A 22,431-nucleotide genomic window follows, 5' to 3' on the forward strand; every position below is an offset into this window, starting at 1 on the left:
ATTAAATATAGTATATTACTCTCTACTCAAAAAAGAACCATCACTGTTATTGTGTTCTGTTGGCTGGTGATGACATGAAAGGCTATTCAATAACCGTTTGATTCCCCATAGAGCCAGCTCTTTTCTTGCCTAGGGTTTCAAAAATCTAATAAATATGCTATGGCGTGTGCCAATCGTCTCAAATCCCACAAACACAAACCTCGAAATCTTGCGAAAAGGGCCTACTTGCCAATCGAGATGAATTCGCGAGTGCCAATTACAGATATCTATAATCTGCATCTCGAGGCGTAGGGTAAAAGCCGCAGTAATGCCTTTATAGCTCGACATCCAAAGTGGTAAAGCATAACTTGCGACCGCGTAGCCTGAGACAATGCCTTTCGTGGAAATGTTTTTACTTCTGGAATTAACAAGGGCGATGGACCCGCCGGTAGGCAGTATACAAACCACAATGCAGGTGTGCAAAAATAGAATTCATTTTCTGCTCGTGCATGTCTGCATGGTAAGGAATTGTAGAAAAACAACTTTTATTTATATACATGCATGCCGAAAACGAAGGCCCACCTCATTTTTCCGCGGAGTAAAGTCTATCATTAGTGACAGATTTTGCTAATTTCTTTTTGTTTTACGGGCAGTATCGTAGACTTTTGCGCCCACTTGTGGGGCCCTAGTTTCCAAATACTTTGAAACAATTCAGCTGATCTCTCTTTCTAAAGATGTGAGCACCAAACCCCTCCGTTCATAAATTAAGGGGATTTTTTGCGTCCGTTTAGTAAATGCAATTTTTCGGTACAACCTGTATCCCAATTTCTATTGGCTTTTCAGTGACTACATTGTAAAACCACCTGCGACAATAAAAACCCTGTCAGGTTCCGGTTATTACGTTTCTCTTAAATACACTACTGGTACCTGCGCAAATTTTCGTCTGTGCTAAATCTCTGTGCAGTTATCTTCCAGTTTCCTGCTCCTGAATGCATGAACATTTTTTGCCAGAATTATTTGAATCGATTCTGCCCTTCAAATGGCGAGATGACCAAAAAATGACTCCGATGGTACTGTTAATCTATACAAATATAAATACGCTGTCGCCCCCAGTCTGTGAGTCGAGTGCGGGTTTTCCACTCGCGCAATCGTTTGACAGCCAGGATCCGAAAGAAGAAGCGATGCGCCGTAGCGGAGCGCCGAAACTGTTTCTACCACCACAAAAGAGGGGAGACCCGCGTGCTACTACTAAAAAGCACTGAGAATGCTGCACGCTATAAAAAAGCACGTGACAAAATCGAACACGCCAAAGCAGCACAGCGACCAAACTGCACTTCGCATGGGAAATGGCCGAAAAAGAGGTTAGTAGTGGCTGTTGTCTTGTATGCGAGCAGTCGTCTTGATTTTACCGAACCGGCGCACTTCCACGGCCTGTCCAGCTAGAGCCACTATGAATAATCAACTGTGACTATGGCCCATCACTGAGCAGATGTGGTTCGGCCGGTTTGTTTAAAATAAAGAATGATGCTCTAAGCAAGGAGACACGCTGATTTAATTTTTGCAGAACTGCCCCAACCGCTTCCGCTCACTGACTAGCCAGGGTGGCGGCTAGTTATTGACGGTACATGCGTTTTCAGAGTTGTCGCCTAATGCAATTCAACAAGGGTGACATCGTTTCGCTTGGTGTTTTAGACGTGCATTGCATTGGGCCTGTGCTTTTTTTCTCGCGCAATGTTTTGTCTCGTGCTGTTTCGAATCGTCCCCGTCTACCTGGACCGTACTTCTCCTTATAAAAAAAAGCTTTAGGGTTCTCACTGATGCCTGTATACGTCAATACGCCCTCGAAGAATTCCAACTTTCTCTGAGAATAATAACCAATGATTGTATTGATTGATTGTAGGGTTGAACGCGCCCACACCACGCACGCGATGAAGCGCGCCGTAGTGGAGGGCTCCGAATAAATTTTGACCCCTAGGGAAAATATAACTTTCACCAAAACCTCGTACACACGGGCGTTTTTGCTTTTCGCCTCCATCAGAAAAGCGGCTGCCGCAGTCAGGAATCGAACCCGCGTCCTCGTGGTAATGAATGACTGTAGGTGAAGAGAAAAAAAAAACCCTTCACGAGGGGGAAGGGAATCCAGCGCTTATTCGATTAATTCATTTTCACATGGTTGAAGTGAACGAAAAGCAGCAGGTACCCATTCGAGCAGTACACACCCCCTAGGCCAAACGTTAGGCCTACGGTGTCCGAACGTGATAGTTGCTGTTGGTATTCTAGTAAAGTGCTGCGCACCTCGCCACTAGCACATACTCGCAGTGTGGGAGAGCACAACCAAAGACTCCAACACAAGAGTCACCTTCAACCACCGCCGTATTTACACGGAAGGGTGCCTGATTTTTTAGATGCGACGCTGAGAGTAGCATCTCTTGCCAGCGGCCCTGTCCTTCCTGCGTCGTCGTTGTCGGCGTCCGCACAGCTGCGTCTCTGCTCCACTCACCCCCTCTCCTCTCGCCGTGATAGCGCGCCCTTTCCGCCAACATCTGTGGCGCGTGCAGTGCGGCGGGCTCTCTCACTCCGCCGGCTGGCGGCGCTGCGCACGGCGCAAGCGCGCTGTGCGCATGTGCAGCGCCCTCTATCTCAGCGGTCTCCTCTTCTTGGGCGCGCTGCGCATACAAGCGGAGTGCCGCGCTTCGGCCGGTCTCTCAGTCGACGGTCGTCCGCGTTGCGCTTGCTCTCTCTCTCTCTCTCGCATTACCCGACGATTGCTCATGCAATTCGAGTAATCGACCCAACAGAAACGCAAAATGGAATCACCTTCAACGTCGCATCACACCAGGGTTCCCGCGATGGGAGGTGGGCATAATTTTTTCTTTCCTCGGCCTTATTTTCCGAAAGGGCGACCCACTCTGGGAATTCTAAACACGCCTGAGCATTACTCAGAAATGGGACACGAACTCCCACTTTGTGCTGGCTCAGCGTTTTTTCTGCTCAACCAGGTTGGTAATCATTGATTCGCCATTACAGCATGCGCACGAACCAAGCATTAAATGTTCTCACCCTCCAACGGATCTATTCAGTTTATTCAGAATTGTTTTTACATTCATAAAAAATGCCAGGACAGAAACGAAAAATCCACAAAAGTGCCTTGACGGGAGTTCTGTCACAATTGCCATCTGGAACAACGAGAGAAAGAGTCATCCTACACTTTCAAAACTTACACCTAACACAGACCTAAAACATGATACGTTTTTGGTTTATGATAAACACAACCTTGATATACGGGTATTCATACAAGTATGAGGCAAAAACAAGAATTTAACCGAAAACAAAATGCTGAATACATGCAAACACATGTGCGACAAAAATGAGCAAATGATCAGTTACATACACGTCGGCATAGTGTAAATATACGAGTGTCAGCAATTTAGGACGGAGTCAATGAGAAGTTGATAAATTATACTTTCCACATGCGTTTAGAACGAGTATTTGTATTAACGTTCATGTTTTCTAGGCAGTTTTAAAAACTAGCCATAGCATACTCTATTCTGTGCATGCAGTGGTTTGCTCTGGAAAAGGCTACAAGCCAATTCCCTTTTTGTCTCATATCATAATGCACTTGTGCGGGTGTCCGTAGATTGCATAATTTGAAGAAGGCGTTGTTGTTAAGATTTAGGTAATTGTTATATATTGTAATAAAGTGTATATATACATTTGCGTGACAGGAATAACATTAAAGGAGGCAAACAGCTCTTTCGTATGGTGCCTATACGCGACGTTCGCAATATGGCGAATTGCTCTTTTCTGTAATAAAAACAACCTGTGAATACGTGTTTGAGGTGCAGACCCCCAAACAAGGTTGAAAAAACATAAAGGGGAAGACAAAATTGCATTGTAAATGAAATCTTAACTTTCGGAGTCATTATGTGCCTGAACCTGGAGAGTACGCCACAAGCCTACCCAGGTTTCTAGAAACACGTTCTGTGCATCCCAAAATAAATTTTGATTATAATTACCCCTAATGTCTTCAGATCCTTTGTAAGTTTAATGTTCTCAGATCCAAATTTTATTTCCACGTTACGGTCGATTACCTTTGCACAGGTGAAAACGATATTGCCTTCGGTTTCTTAGCGTTAATTTGGAGCGCGTTTTGCATGCTCCACGAAAGAAGCTTATGTAAAGCTATGTTGGCCGAATTCACGAGTTTAGTAACACTGTCTGACTGAAAAGAAAGGCTGGTGTCGTTTGCGGATACTATATATTGAGCGTTTTCATCGATTATTTATGGCATTTATGTAAATATTTAACAGAACGGGCCCCAATATACTACCCTGTGGCACCCCTGCTCTCAAATTTAGAATAGACGATCGTTTCTTAGTTGGCAATAAGCATTGTTTTATATGGTTTAAATATGATTTAATGAGATCTAGTGGGACGCCTCGGAAGCCGTAATGCTCCAGCTTACAAAATGAAGTTTCGTGATTTATACGGTCCAACGTTTTTGGCAAATCAATGAAAATACTTACCGTCAAAGTTTTTTCTCAAAACCGTTCAGTGGGAATTATTTTTGCGTTAGTAATGCTAGTTCTGTTGATATTCTCCTACGGAAAACAAATTGTTTGGGCGTTATGATGGAGAAGTTTTCCCAAAAAGTCGTTATTCTTCTGCATATAACTTTTTATAGTCCCTTATATATCACAGGGAGTATAGTGATAGGCCGATAATGTGAAAATTCGTTCCTGTCGTCAGACTTAAAGCACTGACTGTTACAAACTGCCTGTTCTGCGGAAATTCTAATGTGAATAAGCAAATGTTTAAGATGTGCGAGAGGACCGGCACCAAAAAATTAATAAAAATGTGATTGGCTTTATTTGAAGCTCATCAATGTTTCTCGCGTTGGTGTTTTTTAGGGATATGAAGGTTGAGTAAATTTCACCTGGGGATTATAGCTTCAAAGAAAGCCGTGTTTTCATTGAAACTCCGGACATCAAATTTGATAAATAGTTGTTAAACTTGTCCACTAGCTCCTTTCCAAAAATTGTTTCATTTTCAGGTGTTATTTTGACATCGTCGTGTTGAGAGGTACCATCCTTTAAGACCTTATTGATCTCACGCCACACTATGTCATTCTTAATGTAGAGGCACTGAAGAAGCTTTCAAAATATCCATTCTTAGCAATACGGAGTCCTTTCGTAACATAGTCCTTGTACTTATTAAATGCTGTAAGATCACTGGGCTTCTTAGTTTTTAAGAACTTGCAATATAACGAGTCTCGTTTTTGTATCATGTTAAGGCAGTCATAGGTAAGCCATGGTTTCCGTATCTTTTTTGACGTTTTATTCGTTCTCCACTTAAAGCAATATGGTCAGTTTTTTTTTTCAGTATATCTATGAACATGTGCGAGATACTGCAGTAGAATACAGGGCGCCAGTCAGGAAATTCAATTTGATTCCGGAAGGCAGGTAGAGTTTTTGAAGTGATATCATGTACAATGTGCGACTGAGGGGGTCGTGTATAACGTACGTACTTTACATAATGCTTGAAGAATATGTAAATCCGTAGTTGATAACTTAGATCGGTAATAATTGTGCCAGATGTTTTCCATTGGGTCGGGTTGTTTGTAACAGGTAAATCTAGAAGGCTTTCAGAGTCGCTGCTTATGCGCGTAGGTTCTTTTATTACATTTTCGCTGCAGAAAGATTTCAGGCAAAGGTCGAATTCACGGGTTGTGGCGGTGATCTTGAGTAGGTTGATAATGAAGTATCTACCTATAAAAACATCGCGGTTTTCAGAGCTTACGTTGTTGAGTATCTTTAACAAAAAATCAATGTACTTGTCAATTTTCCCATCCGGAGGACGGTAAATGTTAACAAACAGATAGTTCTTGTACGCTAGTGTTAGAACTTCTTTGTCTGGTGTTACTACTGCTACAAGTAATTTCTGCAGACACCAACTAAAGCACACCACCACCACGCCGATTTATTCTGTGTAAATGGACACTGAAGTGAATTTGTCAAGCTCCCGGTTTTGCTTGCACTGCGCAGACTGGCTCAAATTACCGCACTTTTGATCGTTTATCCGGTTGATAAGTCGGTAATTATTTTAAAAAGCGGGAAAGAAGAAAAACTACCGAGCGTCGTCTTTGGCGGCCGCACCAACTAAAGGCTGTGACGTCGGGAGGAGGTGGCACCGTGATTGGACGATGTCCAAGGTTAGCATTCAAACAAGTTTCAGTTTCGGTTTTGTAAAACAACATTCTTGACATCCGATGGCAGCGTTGGATGGGCATTATCGATATCTCAGTAATCGTCGTACCGCGCTTGTGCCATGTTGTAGGCTGTAATATGCCTAAGATAAGCCTCACAGGACGGCTTGGAAATGTAGAAATCACTAGCCGAGGCCTATACAGTGGATGAACGCCCTCTGCGTCACGACAGACGCTCAAATGCCATGCGCTTTTCCCGCATAGAATGCTTTGTCGGGGGAGTTGGTTCATGGCTTCAAAAAATTAAAACGAGCGCAAAGGACGAGGACACCGAAACGCAGTAGACGGGACGAGCGCTCACTACAAACAATCTTATTTCAAACCCTCCTCTGCAATAAACGTCAACACCACAGAGGCGCGCCTGCGCACAGACCACCTGAAGCTCAAGCCACATGCGCACTACCGATTGCGACATAAAAGGCGGAACTCGCCCTCCCGCAAACACACCGACGTCCTACTGGCACAATGTGTGCCCCTATTTTTCAAAAAGTAGGCCTCCAAACGTTGGCGTGCCACCGTGTCTCTGCTGCGTCCCAGCACCCTCAACTCATGGAGCAACGGCACGCATTTGCATTTGGCGCAATGCGCAGGAAGATTCACACCGCTATTACGTGTGAGTGATAGTGAGCTATAGGTTGTAGACAGACGTACGCAAAGTGCTTTTAATGGAAGCAAAGTGCTTAAGGTGTTTAGATATGTTGATGATTTTTTAGTTGTTATAAGAAGCTGGATTTTATCCATTTTAGTGATGGTTTTAATGACTATAGTGATTGTTTTAAAGACGTGCTGGTCACTTTTAATGAGATGGGATAAGGCTTGGCTTTCACACACGAGCTGTCTGCCGAGGGGCACTTGCAGTTTCTAGATCTTAAGCATTCTGTGCGGCAAACACATGTATGCTGGGCGTACAACCAACGCTCACGCAAACCACTGCTGCCATTCGATTCGGCCCACTCAAAGACGGTAAAACGAGCAATTGCTACGCTCTGTCTGGAATCCGGCCTCCAAAAGTCTTGCGAACATGCGGCCCCCACCAACGGATTGAGAGGTTGCGGTCGTCAGGGTATCCTAATACCATTCTGGTGGCGACTGCGGAATCCCTGCTCCAGACACTAAAATGTCCGGTGAGGGAAAAAGAAAAAAGAAAGGCAAAAGAGCACCGACAGGCCCGACGTGATACCATATATCTACAAGATGACACATAACCTTCAGAAGATGGCGAGCAGGCACAATGTCCCTGTCATTTTTTCAGCGCCGCGAAAGCTGTCAAAGTTGTATGCGCGCATCCCGGGGGATGCAAGAAAAGGGGCGGCTTGCGGTAAGAAGCACGCCAGGCGCTATGTAGACTGTGCAGTGTCTGTTGTTTATGAGTTGCCGCTGGACTGCGGCAAGACCTATATATGACAAACCGGCCGGTGTATCAACGACCGGACCCGTGAACATGAACTATCACTCACAAGTGATAGCGGTGCAAATCGTCTTGCGCACTGCGCGAAATGCAAATGCGTGCCGTTGTTTCATGAGTTGAGTGTGCTGCGACGAAGCAGAGACACGGTGGCCCTCGAGATTTCGGAGGCCTACTTAATCAAAAATTGGGGCACAGATTGTGTCAGTACAACGTCGGTGTATTAGCGGGAGGGCGAGTTCCGCCTTTTAAGTCGCAGTCGGTAGCGCGGATGTGGCTTCCGCTTCAGTTGGTCTGCGCACAGGCGCGCCTCTGTGGTGTTGACGTTTATATGCGGAGGAGGAGGGTTCGAAATAAAGTTGTTGTTAGTGAGCGCTCGTCCCGTCTACTGTGTTTCTGTGTCCTCGTCCTTTGCGGTCGTTTTAATTTTTTGAAGCTTTTCCCGCATATTGGAAGCTTCCCTTACTCATGCCTGTATCGCAAAAAGCGTGTTCGCACCAGGCCAAGTGTGTGCTGATTCTGGCCTGTGCCCAGTGCCCGCAAGTAGTCGGTGCTTTTGGCAACAGCACGCCAACGAGAACTGGCTAGCCCGTCAGTGTAAGTCTGCGCGCGTTCTGCGAACTCGCTCGTTGAGCAGTGAACGTTACGGCCCAAAAATGGAGAACTCAGGTTAGAAATCATCGGCTGCAAACGAAAAAATTAACTTACAGAAAAAAAGCATGCACCCTCGGGGATTCGAACTTGCGACTCCCAAAACAAAACACGAGCGCTTCAGACCACTCGTTCACAAGGCAGCTCTGCAGAAGTGGGATATATAAGGTATATAATGTACAACCAGTTTACACTGTTATTTAGTTTTAGCATTTCAATTTCTTTAGGTTACTATTTGTTGTATAGCGCTCGTGCAGCGAACGTCCCCCAAACTTCCACAATATCTCACGTCTAGCAATTGCATTTCTTAGATGGAAAAGCGTTCGCGGATGTGAGGTCGTGCTGCTGACCGCTGTGCTTGTTCACCCAGCGCAAAAAAGTGCTTCCGGCTCTCTACTTTTGAGCTGCACTGTAAACGTTTCAGTTGATCTTATTTCCTTAGTACCTATATTTACTTTGCTGACTCTTCTCCCGCCTTCAAGTGGCATAAGATTTTCCTATTAGCGTAAAGTCAGTGAAGCGTCGCACGTGCCCTTGTGCAGCGCTTGCGTGGAGCGACCCGGACTCGGAGCTTGATTCAGTGTACAAACTAACAAAGTGAAGCAAGGCACACTCTTCCATTCACAAACGTGTTGTGGCTTAGTTTCAACTGAGGGTGTGAATTGCGACGACCCGTCGACGACCGGCAGACTAAACGCTGGCCCGACTGACTCGGTTGGAAGGTCGGCGAGCCGTGCAGTAGCCCAGGCAATTGCCAGCACATCTCCTCCTGACGTCACACGAAAACGCCAGAGAAAATGGGCGAGGATGCAGAGAGGAGGACAGCATTTTCGAATTAATTTTTTTACTAAATAAATTCGCGTAAACGCGCTCAGAGTATTTGAAACATGGCCTATGGACTCCGGACTACAATTTGCGCTTGTAATCCCGCATTGTTTACAAATGGCTTCAGTGTACTTTTAAGAAATTGGTTGGGCAGCCTGGAAGTCTTAGCACGTCCTCTTCACACGTGTACCACTTCTCCGTTATCATTCTCACTTGAAATGGGCAGCATATTTCGCTGAAGAGCGTTGTTAATGCGTCACATTTATTTCGAGCGGACTGCGAATTGCAGTGTAGAAACGCTAAATAGGTACCATCAAGATGCTGTGTAATATCTTAGGGGCTGCCATCGAAAAAAAAACAATGACTGTGGGTGTACTGTGCATTAAATTGCGCTAAGTGGTTCGAACGGCACTGCGCATCCTTGCCAGCTCAGCTCCGCTAGTAATATGGATGGCGCGTGACTTTTCCGCCTGCCGGGCATATCCTTTTCCACCAACTCCCATGCGTAGCGCCAGTTCTGTTCCCGCTTCCTTGCAATAGTCATGCCGAGCAGTTTCATTAGTTGTGGGCAAAGATGTTCGTTGACGTACACAAGTCGTTTTACGGCGTACCGCAGTTCATCGGTTGCGAACCTAATTTTCCGTGATTTCAACATGACTGCATCCCGTTTGGTTTGGTGCTTGAAGTGCTTTCAACATGACTGCATCCCGTTTGGTTTGGTGTTTGAAGTGTTATGTTCCGAACCATCACGTTCATTCGCGTTAGTACGAGTTTGCCGTGTAGGAACTCGGTGTCAAACGTTTATATCGTCAGCCACCATGGGTTCCTCAAGAGCAGGCCCGTCCTTGACCAGCACGCCCACAAGGTTTTCATGCGTCTCGTTTTGAATCCCCTCGATGTCCACGTTTTTCTGTCTAGAAGATTGTTCTTCAGAGGTAATACGCACGTTGCTTTTGCGTACCAGGCGTCTCAAGCATAAGAGTTCTTGTGCCATTTTTTCTTGAGAGGTTCTCAGTGGCACGTTTTCCGTTTTTACATCAAGACATTCCTTCTTGTGCTTATCGTACTTCTTACTTACATATTCAATGATGTTCTTCAGTTCCCTTATCTCCTCGCGAAATTCTCGTTTAAGGTTATCGATTTCGCTTGCCATAGTCAAGGATAACACAAACGAAGCAATTTAGACAGCAATATCACAACACGTTGCAGCAAAGGCAGCAAAGAACAAAAGGAAACAAATGAAAAAATGCTAACCTGTGGATTAAACAGAGCAAATAATCCTCTGCAGTGCTCGTTCGCTGCCTCCGCTGCCAAGTGATCGCGGAAGCGCCTTCGTCGTCCTTTTGAGGTGAACCGAACTCCAGCGTCAGGCTAGGTGGTTTGGAGGGGGGGAAGGAGAAGAGGGGTATAAGTGCAATCGGTTCAACTGCACTTGCGCCTGGCGGTCTGAAAGCCACGCTGCGCTGTCTGCTGCCGCTCAAAGCCTGCCCGGGCACGCCTGTGGATTAAGCAGAACAATTAATCCTTTGCACTGCTCGTTCGCTGCCTCCGCTGCAAGTGATCGCGGAAGCACCTTCGTCGTCCTTTTGAGGGAATCCGAAACGCCAAACCCCTTAATCATCAAGTTACCTTTAGGATACTTGCCCATTACATGAGTTCACCCTAAGCTGCTCTCTTTCTCTCTCTCTTTCGTCAGTTTTGCAAGTCTTTGTCGAAGTGACATTACTTAACTGGATCTACGCGGACTCGTCATGTAACTGTCTTTTCTTCTCTAAATTAGGCATACCCTGTTTTGCCACTCTTACTATGTTTTTTTTGTATTTTTTGTGTCTATCTGGAAATGGCCTTTAAAATCTGCGTGCAGTTTAAGCTAATACCCGTGCCACACGTACACGAAAAATTACATTAAGTGCTTAATGCCTTAACTTGTAATGCTAATAATTCGCTGCTGCACGCAAAAATGTAATGCCATTCGCTCTAATTTCAGTTTGGTTTAAGGAGTTCCGCACAACTCATTTACCTTCACCAACACCTTAAATCTGCCTACCCTCGAACGCGATGATCCCCAAATGCAACCAACGAAACTCTCAGCACCATACTGTTCACGCGGAAACGTCGCTGAACTTCGAAAAAAGGCGATTTTTTGTGCACTCTTGGTGCCGAAGTTTTCAAGAAGACTGAGTTCACTAAAACAGCGGCAAGAGGCAAAACATCGTGTCACTCGTCGTGCGAAATTTCGCGGATTAAGCTACCACTGGCAGGCGATGGCAGCTGATGAAGCCACTTTCAGAAATGGCTCACACCATTTTTACGAAAAAATGGTTTCTCATAACGTTTTCTTTCACAAAAAGCATTTGCAACCCTTGTAAGATGTTTTTCTCTACCTTAAAGACTTCTATAATAGGAGTGAATTTCTCTTTTTGGTCATGATCACCATCATGCCTAACATATTTAATGCCTTTGCGGTTTCCCGTGTAGCAGGCAGGGCCGGATTAACGGGGGGGCTACGGGGGCTGCAGCCCCGGGCCCCCAGCTCTCAGGGGCCCCGCTCGATGATAAGACAAAAAGATATCTTGAGTGTGCTCGCTGCCTGCATTGAAAGTTAAAGGTAGGAGCTTCAACCTCACCGTCACACCGGCGCTGACTAACTCGTGACAAGGGGGGGGGGGGGGGGGGGCTCACGTTATGGTTGACAACCTTCAAGTCCATTTCAATTTAATTTAGTTATTCCTACTCATCTTCCTTGTTTCCCCGAGGTTTATGAGAAGTCGTCTTGGACCAAAAGTCGGGGGTACAGAGCTTGACCGGCCCTAAAAAGCCACATAAAAAAGGCCCCGAGCTCGGCTCCGGTCTTTTTCGGTACAGGTCGTTTCGGTAGCCTTTTCGGTACACGGACTTCTAAGTAAGCGGACGTTTCGGCGCGCGCACGTTTCGGTATTAGAAAGGGTCAGGCATGCGAATGACGAAATAATGTCCGAAGAACATTGTAAATTGTTTAAGCCTGAGGGACGGTATATGTAATTATTGACAACTTTAGCACTGCCCTACGGGCTCATACAGAGTTTCTGCCGCAAATTTCAATGTATAGCGCTTGAGAAGGAAGTTCATTGCGATGACGACCCGTTTAATAAAGCTAGTGGACGAGTTGAATCGCATAAGCGTGATTGATATCGACTCGATATTTCTCGCTGAATAGTCAGCGTATATATGGTTATTTAAATGTTCAAAGTTTGTGTAGGCCACTCGCGGGGTCGTTCCGCTTCAGACCGTGCCTCTGTGCTGTAGCCTCTGTAGGCTGTCAGAGCAACAAGCGTTGCAGAAGCTAAATGTCGGCACGACTCAATTCGTAGCGTAAGTCTCTAGGCGCCCCTCCGTGTGGACGCAGACGCCGCCGGGCCAGCCATACCCTAGCGGCTCCCTTCGAGCTGAGGAATCAGCAGGCCTAGGCGGTGTGAAGAGCTCAGGCGTGGACACCAAACAAAGCAACAACAACACCGTATGTTTCCTTTCGGGATGACGAAAGCTGTGTCCACTTAAAAACGCATCCTGCGTGCGGCCCCTTCGATCCCGTCTTGAAAACGGGCCTCCACCGCGACTAGGGGACGGTAAGCTGTTTGTCCCCGTGGGCGCTTTTCCCTTTGGAATGAGCCGACGGACGGCGCGGAACAAAGGGCGGCCCGCACATCTGGTACCGCTTGGGCGCGGCGGCAGGAGGAGATAAACCCCCGAAGGAGCGCGGGAAAACAGTGGATGCGGCAGACGTGTTGAGGAATGGAAAACGAGAGGTCCTCCGTCGTAGACCCCGAATCTAGACGAGAAGCTTCAGCGTGGTTCCACTGCTAGTTACGACCGAACAACGTCCCGACCGATCGACAACGAACTACTGACTGCTGGAACTGTTGCGCGGCACCGACGGGAGCAGAAGCGCGGGAGTGAGCAGAGACATTCTATCTCTGGTAAACTGTTGTCTGATGCCATCTCTCGTGCTCACCTGTCGCTCTCCAACCCAAAGGTGACCCGTTAATGTATAATGGCTTGCGACAAGCAAGGCCATCACAGCTGCGCAACAGGCGTTCGTTGCCGCTGAAAGTTCGACTGCCATGCGCAAACCCACGCACGAAGCGGAGCGCTCCCCAGCCCATAAAGCAACATTTTTCTGCTTATCGTCTTTGTGCTAATCGTGCTGCGATTTCGCGACACGTTTGAATTCCCCCACCTCCATCCCGTCCCACCTCCTTCAAAGGCGGCGTGTTTTATTCTAAGCGCCGCGTGCTTTCTCGGCTGCGCGGGTAACCTACAGGATTTTGGCCCGTACGCCATGGCGGCTAACTGTTTGACACATGTCTGTGAGTGACAGGTGCCTGCGCGGACTTTGAGCCCTCGCGTATCTGCACGTGGAGAACTCTACAATAGAACTAAGACCTTCCAGGCTTAATAAAATATGCTTCTTGTAAGAAAATACTCTTCTGTACCATGGCGTGTGCAGGCCGACATGGCGCTTCGATTAAATGTGAATCTGTGATGCACCGGCAATCAAACCATGCTAACTTTTACGCCTTATAAAATCGGTTCTATTATACTAGATGTCAAGCCAAGAAATTAGTTTCGGGAAAGCATAAAATTATCTATAATTTACCACTGATCAGAGAGCATAACATGGGCTTCGGAAATTTTCGCATAATAAAGCGTAATCATTATCATCATCATCATCATCATCATCAGGGCCCCAACGACGCAGTAGCCCCGGGCCCCAGAGTTTCCTAATCCGGCACTGGTAGCAGGGTCCGACCAGTTAATGTAATATGGCATCTTAAGGCCTTCAGCACTTGATGCCATTTTTTGTGTACGTATTGCACGGGTATAAACTGTTTTCTTAATCTGTAGAATTGTTTTTCAATTTTAATTCATGATTTCACGCTTTACATGCCAGCCATGAGCTTCAAATTTTACCGATAATGCGGTCACACATGAATGTCTTTGTACTACTATATACCATTATAAACCCATTTCTTCGTTTAATTGTGACTGTTTACACTACTAGCGTGCGGTCATAGTTTGGGAGGAGACCACCAATGCTTATTGGGGCTCCTTTGTCCCAATTTTAGCATCGCACCGGGTTCACATGATTTTATCATCAGCATACCAATCATAGAATGTTTCGTACATGTAGACATACCTTATTGCAGACCATTCATACCTGTACTCTCAAAGAATAGACATTTGGGGCATTGGAATTGCTTTAGCATCTTGAAGAGAAGCTTAGTAGATGAATACGCGAGAAAAAGATGGCTACAGGACGTCGCTGATCGAGATTCCTCCTCACAGCGTTATTCACCACATCCCTTACATTCCTAGTTACAAAATGTTTCGTTGCGGCTTTTACTACTACGCCCAGACAGTGAGCTGTGAAGCTTGGCCTTTGATTATCGGTACCCGTCGGTGTAAATGTGGTACATATAGCCCAGCATTTCCTGCAGGCTGAGGCGCGGCTGATGGGCGAACTGGGGCTGAGGGCAAGGGCTCTTCGCTGCCTCTCAGGTAGTGTCTCATCCCCGGGAACTGTCTGTCACCTTTGCTGTGGGTGGTTTCGTTGTATTTGACTTCGTGATAAGAGGCCGGGTAGTTCTAAAGCTATATTTCGCAATCTGCGAAATGGATTGCCAAATGAATCTAGCAGCGTTTGTTTTCTGCTGCGGAATTATTTCGTACTCAGTTGAAGAGCGGACACACTACTCTGTTATGTGGTGCGAACGGTATCACGCATGATGCCTTGCATGGCATGGGGACAGACGTAACTATTGAACGACAGTTGCAAGCTACGTTACCATGTCTAATTTCAGTGGCTGTTCATTTCTTCGTTTTCTTTTAGTTTTAACAGGCCCTCTGCGCTTGGAATAAAAGTGAATAGTTTTTTTAGGAGTGGAACCCCCCTCAGCAGAATTTCATAGAAAGGGGAAAATTTGTTACCAGAACCTATGTGGAAAGTTGTCGAACCTATTTTATTATATGCTCTGCCTGTCGGCTATGGAAGTTTAAGACTTCAAGTAGTTAGAAATTATGCGGTTGATTTGACCAGTATTAGGACGGTAACCTTAAATTTGGCTCGTGTTCAATTGATAGAACCGATTTGATGCAGTATTCTTATGTAAACGTTATTGTTACTGACGTTCAAATTGGTACAACAAATGTTTCGCGGAATAGTTGTCAGAACACATTATGCAATATGGCTTTATGAACGCAATAAAATACACGAAGAGCAGTGAGTGTTTTTTCCGGCATAAGCAGTTCTCTTTGAATTCTTCCCCAGCATCATTTTGTTGGGCGCCCCAGAAGGTACGCAAAAAGTAAGGTACTCCTCATGCCCTTGCTATAAATATTCAAATCGCTTCACCACAAGGTGGGTCATATCTTACTCTTCCCCACCCTAATGAAGTGACTCGTCCCTCAGAGTCAATTTAGCCAGGGCTTGTAAGCGGTGGCATTTCAGTGTATTAATGAAACAGTAAATGTGGGAGTAAAAAACACAAATAACATAGTTACATCGTAGGGGTGGCGTGTACGGGACTAAATTATCGTTTCACATCTCTCAGTTTTATTGCGCTCACTTCTTCTATTCACGGTGTTGTCTACGTCTTGGGACAGGTATTTCGCCAATATCGGAATTGTCGTCCGAATCTTTGATAATACAGCAGAGCAAAGCAAACGAAATTCAAAACACCAACAAAAAAAATTTGCCGCGTATCTGCTGCGTTCGTTGCACATGCCGTCAAAAGACGATAGTCTTTATCGGTTTTTGCGAAGTAAATGCCTCCCTTCGCTTTCCCGCTCACCTCTCACTTTGTTTCTCTTGCGTCGCGCTCCTCCCAAGGTAAAGACGCCAAAGGTTTGCTTAAATTATTTTACATTTCCGTGGTTCCACCGCTCCAAACCGGGTGTCTCGATGCGAACGCTGCCGTACGGCGAAGACGCGCGTTAATCGAGGCGCCCTACTTCAACGTTTATAGAACCGCGTTTCCCTACACCACGTACGTTGCAAGCAGAACGTGGAACCTATCTTGTGGACCCTTGCGTAACTGTTGCCGGTTGATTTCTTAAAATGGCGCCAGAAGCTATAGTGGCGCGGGCTACAGCAGGCGACGGTGGAGGGAATTCTTTTTCTGCAGTTGATGAACTATTTAATTTCGCAAAAGTCAAGCATGTTTGATTTTTGTATAAAGGAACACCGCAAATATCACGTCTGTATTGATTTGTTGTCTCACATTTACGTAATGTCTTGTTCTTCTTCAACAATGTTGACAAGTATGAACATTACACTGACATAGGCGGGTAGGTTTAGATGTGACTATATAAGGCTATTGCGCAGGCACTGTTTTGCTTTGGCCAGGTGGCTGAATCGAGTCACAGACAGATATACGGACAGACAGACATACAGACGTACAGACAGACCGAAATTTCTGGGTTTAAGTAGCCCAAGAAAGACTATTGTCTTTAAAAAGTCGGAACACTCACACCAAAAGCAACCTCGCATTATGCAAAGGGACTTGTCGTATTGATTGATTTTAGGGTTTAATGCGCCGACGCAACGCAGGCGATGAGTTGCGCCGTAATGGAGAGCTCCGGATTAATTTTGACCACCTGGGGATCTTTAACGTGCGCCGAAATCGGACTTGTGGTATTGTTCTTCGTGCCGTAGCAGGATCCGACTGACTTTCCATACGAAATATGATAAGCGTACACGTTAGCCGGGTGCTATCTGACATATTTCTTTGAAAACTCTTTTGTGAGGAAAAGTTGCCGAGTTTTTTTTGTCAGTACAATTTTATTTGACTTCGTTTACATTTCTGTATTCGACTAATTTTGAAAAAACCTCCTCATATATTCTTCGTGTTATAAGAGCCACTGCTTCTTTCGCCTATATTATATGGCTGGACTGGCTGATACATCTCCATATTAATCTGCGCGAAGAAAATCCAGTGTCCAACTGATAAAAAGTAGAAAAATATAACCATGCAACTCGTATTTAATTATTTAGACACGTATATTAGAATGGGTTTTGGAGGGGCACATAAATACAATGAGATAAATGGGCGTCGTAAGAAGACGAGGAACACGCGCAATGCCCCAACAGTTGCCGGAAGAGTTGGCGAGCGTTGAAAAAATGAATTAAACGTACTTTTTTAGGATTCGTCATGCAAGAACGACGCGCGAAAGGATTAGTGTCGAGATCAAAATCCCAAAAAGGGGATAGATTACATGGCAGATGATGAAGAAAATTGTCTTTCGACCAAAGTCGCAACGGAAAAAGCAGGTACCCGTCTGAATAGCGCGTGGTGTTTACGGTAATTTTGGCGAGCAATGTTCTGAGAAAAACCTTAGCAAGAAATTTTGCCATCCAAATAACTGAAGGATTTTGAATGTTTCATTTAAACTCTATAACAACTCTTTTGTGCACGAGCTTTTTTTATAGAGAGAGTTATATTTTAACTTCTAGATCAATCTTACTGGGCACAGTACGGCGAAAATCTTTCTCTATTAGTGAGCCTATTTACTCTTTGAAACCCTACTTGTATGAAACACATTTCTTTACAGTATGGACATGGTGGCCGTTCAGGGGTGGCAGCGGCTGAATGAAATCCAAGGCAAGTGACACTAAACATTTCACAGCATAACAAACCTTCTGCAAAAGGCGTTGTTCTTTTTGTTCAGAGCGTTTTGTTTCGGGAATTCGTACAAAGGTTCGCAGAGTGTTAAAAGTCTGAGCTGCAAAATTCGATCCCGCCAGTATTATGTTTCTGGGCTGTAGCTATTATAGTGAGCTTGTCTATACACAAAATAATATTGCGTGGTAGGGCATTTTTTGAGAACATGCAACGACGAAATCCCCCACCTCCCTCTTTGTCATAAAAAAAATTTTTGGGATATTTTTACAGTGAACGGAAATTATAAATGATCAGAGGGATGGGCGTATTGAATGAACGTCACTATGTTATAGTAATGATGTTAGCAGAAAAGAAAACCCCAACGCCAGGGTAATTGGAACGGAGTTTTCCGTGCATACTCGAAGACACGAAGACATTTGCGTTCTTTGCTGCTGTTTTGAAAACGACAATTCGTCCCAGAAGAACATTATTCCAGCAGATGGTCTCTGATTGGAAGGTTGTGCTATATTGATATATGGATGCACATATTTAACTTCTGGCTGGTGGTATCACGTGTCAACCACTAAGTAGCAGCTTTCTGGCCGGTCTTGCTGTGGTATACTGCTGTAAGTAATTGGAAAAACCTCCCTTCGAACTCATTTATACTTGCAGTAAGTGTTCTCACTTTTCTTGTACATTCGTGTATAGCGTATACGCTTCTGCGCCCCATGCCAACTTCCGATATGCTAAATGTTGCGTAAATAGAAGGCCATAATTTAATTGCAAGAAGACATCGCCAATAAATTGCGTGTTTCCACAACTTTACAACAAAAGAATTGTGTTAGGCGCTGGAACATGTGCGAGTTTTTACTACATTGCCGGAAAACGCAGGCTAAGCTCAGTATGGCATCAATACAAAACTACGTGACTAACGTCGTTCATATTGCGTATAAATTTAAATTGTGTAGAAATTTACTTTGTTTCTACCTTACCAACCGCATTTTACCGTGAGGTATAACGGTACCGCGAGTACAACTGTGCAAGGTGATGACCTGAAATTCACGCTGAGTCCATTAAATTTTCTTGTTGGCCTGAAAGCCACCCATAAACTGACAAAATGACGAGCCCGCTCATCATTATGGTCTGAAATGTCTACGTGTCTTGGTCATCATCAACGCTGCGTTATATGGGAATGATGATTATACATACAAAGTGGAAATATCTGTCAGGTGAATCGCTTCATATTCTGAATGTGTTTGATAGGTGAAGGCTGCGAAAACACAAAAAAACCCGTGCCCATTTAAATCAAAACTAATGAAGATACACAAACGTTTTCGTATTCAGAGTTCGCTAACATTGCAAAAATTAGGTCCCCAATCATGTATTTTTCAAGCATCTTGTAGCGTCGCAGACGCGCCTTAAAAAACTGTGTGACAAATTGTTTCTTTTCACTTTTATTTCAGGATATGCTTTTGTTGGATCCGTATGTACAAAGATGAGGGTTGGTCTTGGCGAAGACGTTGCGTTCACGTATATTGGAGTTCGCATAATGGCCCATGAACTAGGACACACGTAAGTTTGGCATCCGGTATTTCCCCAAAGTGGCGCAAAAAAACAAAAAAAGAGTGCCGCAGTGCTGATCCCGGTGTGGTTGCTTGAACGTATTAACAATATTGGAACGCACAATACGGAACGAGTTGGGGGTACTGCCATCAGCAAAGTAAAATACACATTCAGAAGAAATTCAAAAATGCGCGTCTAACCATAAAATACATGCTGATAGCAACAAAACTCTATATGAGGCTGCTACAAGCAAATAATAGTCAGTGAAAAGTGGTGCCTTGTGCTACACTTTATTTGCATATGCTGTTTTTCCCCCAGTAATATTATAAGTACGGGTAACCTCGCAATAATTCAACCTCACAGGGACCCCAGGATTCTGTTCAAATTATGAGAAGTTTGAATTATCGTAAGTTGTCATAAATATGACTTGAGGCAACATATCAACTTCTGCTGTAATAAAACGTTCAGATATATTTATATTACAGCATTCACACGGAATACTGAAGTGCTATTTAATCTTTGAAAAAAGGATCATGATTGGATAGCTGCTTTGTCTTTGCATGAGAGTCCAAAACAAAGTTTTTTCTTTCTTCTTTAATCAACACGCTGTTGATGGCATGCTCACTTTGTCTTTTACACCTGTATGCAAGTAACAGAGTTTTTCTTGGGCTATTAGGGCTACGAGAATGCAAACGGCAGCTAGAAGAGGCAAATACAACCGACATTTGTAAAGGAAAGTTTGACATCCACCTAAATGCAGCTAACACCTGTCCTTCACATCGAGTTGTTGATCAATTCGCTTTCGCGCTACGTCTAGCCTTCTGGTTACGTACAGCCTCCTGGTAAGCTCAGTTGGTAGAGCGACTGCTCCGGTTAAGCAGTGGTCCCGGGTTTGAATCCTGGACCAGGACAAATTTTTCTTCAACTGCGAAGTTTCCGAGAAAGCTGTATAGGTTTCCTTTGTAGCCGCATGGCTGCATTTAAGTGGATGTCAAACTTTCCTTTACAGAAACTTCCTCCGCCTTGGGGATTTCCCCTAAATCTGGTCAAATAACAACCGACATTTTCCACCAAGTACAAGCAAAAAGTGCGAATTAACCGAATTAACGCAATGGACGAGTTTAAATTGAACACCTTCAAAATGCACTGTAAATATATCGGGCCAACCAAAATATAAAATTTTTTTGAATTGACCGAAAGTTTGTGTTATGCCAGTTCAAAGGGGCCCCGCAGCACTTACAATCGGCTTCTAGGAATGTATTTTGGGGTAAAGTTTATTGTCCCAGCAATTTTCTCCCGCAAGAATTCTGAAAAAAAAATTGTGAACAGACGTGTTGTTATGTACGCTGTAAATCGGGTGGCTGAGGCCTCTATCAGGCCACGTTCGCCATTAGTCTAAGCCTGCCCTTGGTTTTTGCCAAGAAATAAAAAATAAAATGACAAAAAATCAAATCAAAATCCGTTCACTATCATCGAAACTACGCGCGATGAGAAATCTCGAATAATCGTTCCCTCTCATTTCGACCGCGGACAACGCGACGAAAGCTGCGTGCTCTCTCCCGGAAAGCGGGTCGGCTCACAGCGTTCTTCAGCGGCGTTCGATATATTAGAGGCCAGGGAGTTATCTCCTTTTCTCTGCAAGGTGGAGGGTTATATTTCCGGTCTGGTCCCACAAAAAACAGGCATGGCTGCCTGCTCGCAAGCGCGCGCTCAGGCTGGCAGGGCGATTTTGAGGCAATACAAGTTGGTTTTTGAGTTGTCTGGTTGAAAGGAAAGTATTGAGCTTATTACTCAAACTGCGCGCGCACTCAAAACACTAAAGAAACAGCAAAACTGTGTGTACAGGTTGAAGCATAGAAGCGGTCGTACACAGCGTCGACGATGGCTAATCGTCAAGGAAATGCGAAAAATAAGCCGCGAAGTTGCCCAGTGACAGCCAATGGACAGCCATGGCCTTAATGACGTCGTTTAGGCCATGCCAGGGGAGCATAATGAGGAGAACTAAAGAGAGCGCGGTTGGTTTTTCTGCGTATTTCACAGCGATTTGCGCGCTCATCGCTTCACGTGCACGTTTAATTTTTGGCTAATGTATTCCTGACAGAGTAAGCTAAACGTCGCGCAGGTTTAATCGCACTACTCAAAGAGTGTTGCAGGGTCCCTTTAAATTATCGCGAGTGTACGGTATTAGGAAAAAGGATGTCTTCATAAAATAAATGATTACGAAGGCAATTTTATTCTGTGTAAAAGATGCAGTTACATTTAAGATCACTGATACAGAGAAAAGAGGAAAAAAGGAGATGATATCCGAGCACCGTTCGCAAATAATAGAAGTGCTGTCTGAGGTATATTTTAAAAATTCAAACTTATATACAAAAAATGGGCGTTCTATGTTTGCACAACCCGCACGTTTATTTTGGTCAACCCTGAAAAATAACCCTCTGTTCGTGCACTATCTTAACCAGAGTGAACCTAGTGCTACAATAAGTTGTTCCTTCCAAGCCAAATAGGGTCCTTGCGGGGTGAGGTATTGTATTACAGCTGTAGTTCATTCGCGTGCAACTAGCGCTGAACGCCACTGCTTGGGAGATTTTGAGGAAGTCTCATGACGAGTTCGTAAACAATCTGGAAGGGCAGAGGGGGAGGTGCAGGTGCAAAAACTGATTGGAAGTTAGTTCCCATTCCACCAAGCGTGCACAAATTCGTGATTGGAGACAGGTCTTCATGAACACAAATTAAACAACCGCAGCATAAGGTAATTGTATAGTTGTGGGCGGTCTTTAAACACTTCCAGCGCCAAGTGGTCATTCATCCGGGCATACCATGTATTCGCGATTGGGCGACTAGATCGACAACGGCGGATGCGCCGAATGGCGTCACCATATTTGCCACCAATAGTGGGCATATGCCGCTGCAGGAAGCTGGTAGAAGGACGAGTCCAGCCAGTGGCGCACTCGCCTGCAAGAGAACTGTCTGTCTGTCTGTCTGTCTGTCTGTCTGTCTGTCTGTCTGTCTGTCTGTCTGTCTGTCTGTCGGTCTGTCTGCCTGTCTGTGTGCCAGTCCGTCGGGTTGATCTGTCTGTCTCTCACCTGGACGTACGGAACAAC

The 22,431-nt window shown here is 45.0% G+C and overlaps 1 protein-coding gene across 1 annotated transcript in view; it reads left to right on the top strand.

The window, feature by feature from the left end:
- Nucleotides 1-22,431, top strand: part of LOC144142918 (venom metalloproteinase antarease-like TtrivMP_A) — a 78,274-nt gene that overhangs the window by 44,919 nt on the left and 10,924 nt on the right. The window contains exons 9-10 of the mRNA XM_077674754.1: nt 17,715-17,764; nt 19,228-19,336. Coding sequence (XP_077530880.1) covers nt 17,715-17,764; nt 19,228-19,336 — 159 coding nt within the window. The remainder of the gene's footprint in view (nt 1-17,714; nt 17,765-19,227; nt 19,337-22,431) is intronic.

The sequence above is a fragment of the Haemaphysalis longicornis genome, unplaced genomic scaffold (genome assembly GCF_048455015.1).
Source record: "Haemaphysalis longicornis isolate Haplotype H1 unplaced genomic scaffold, Haemaphysalis longicornis Haplotype H1 scaffold_6, whole genome shotgun sequence".
Classification (NCBI taxonomy): Eukaryota; Metazoa; Arthropoda; class Arachnida; order Ixodida; family Ixodidae; genus Haemaphysalis; species Haemaphysalis longicornis.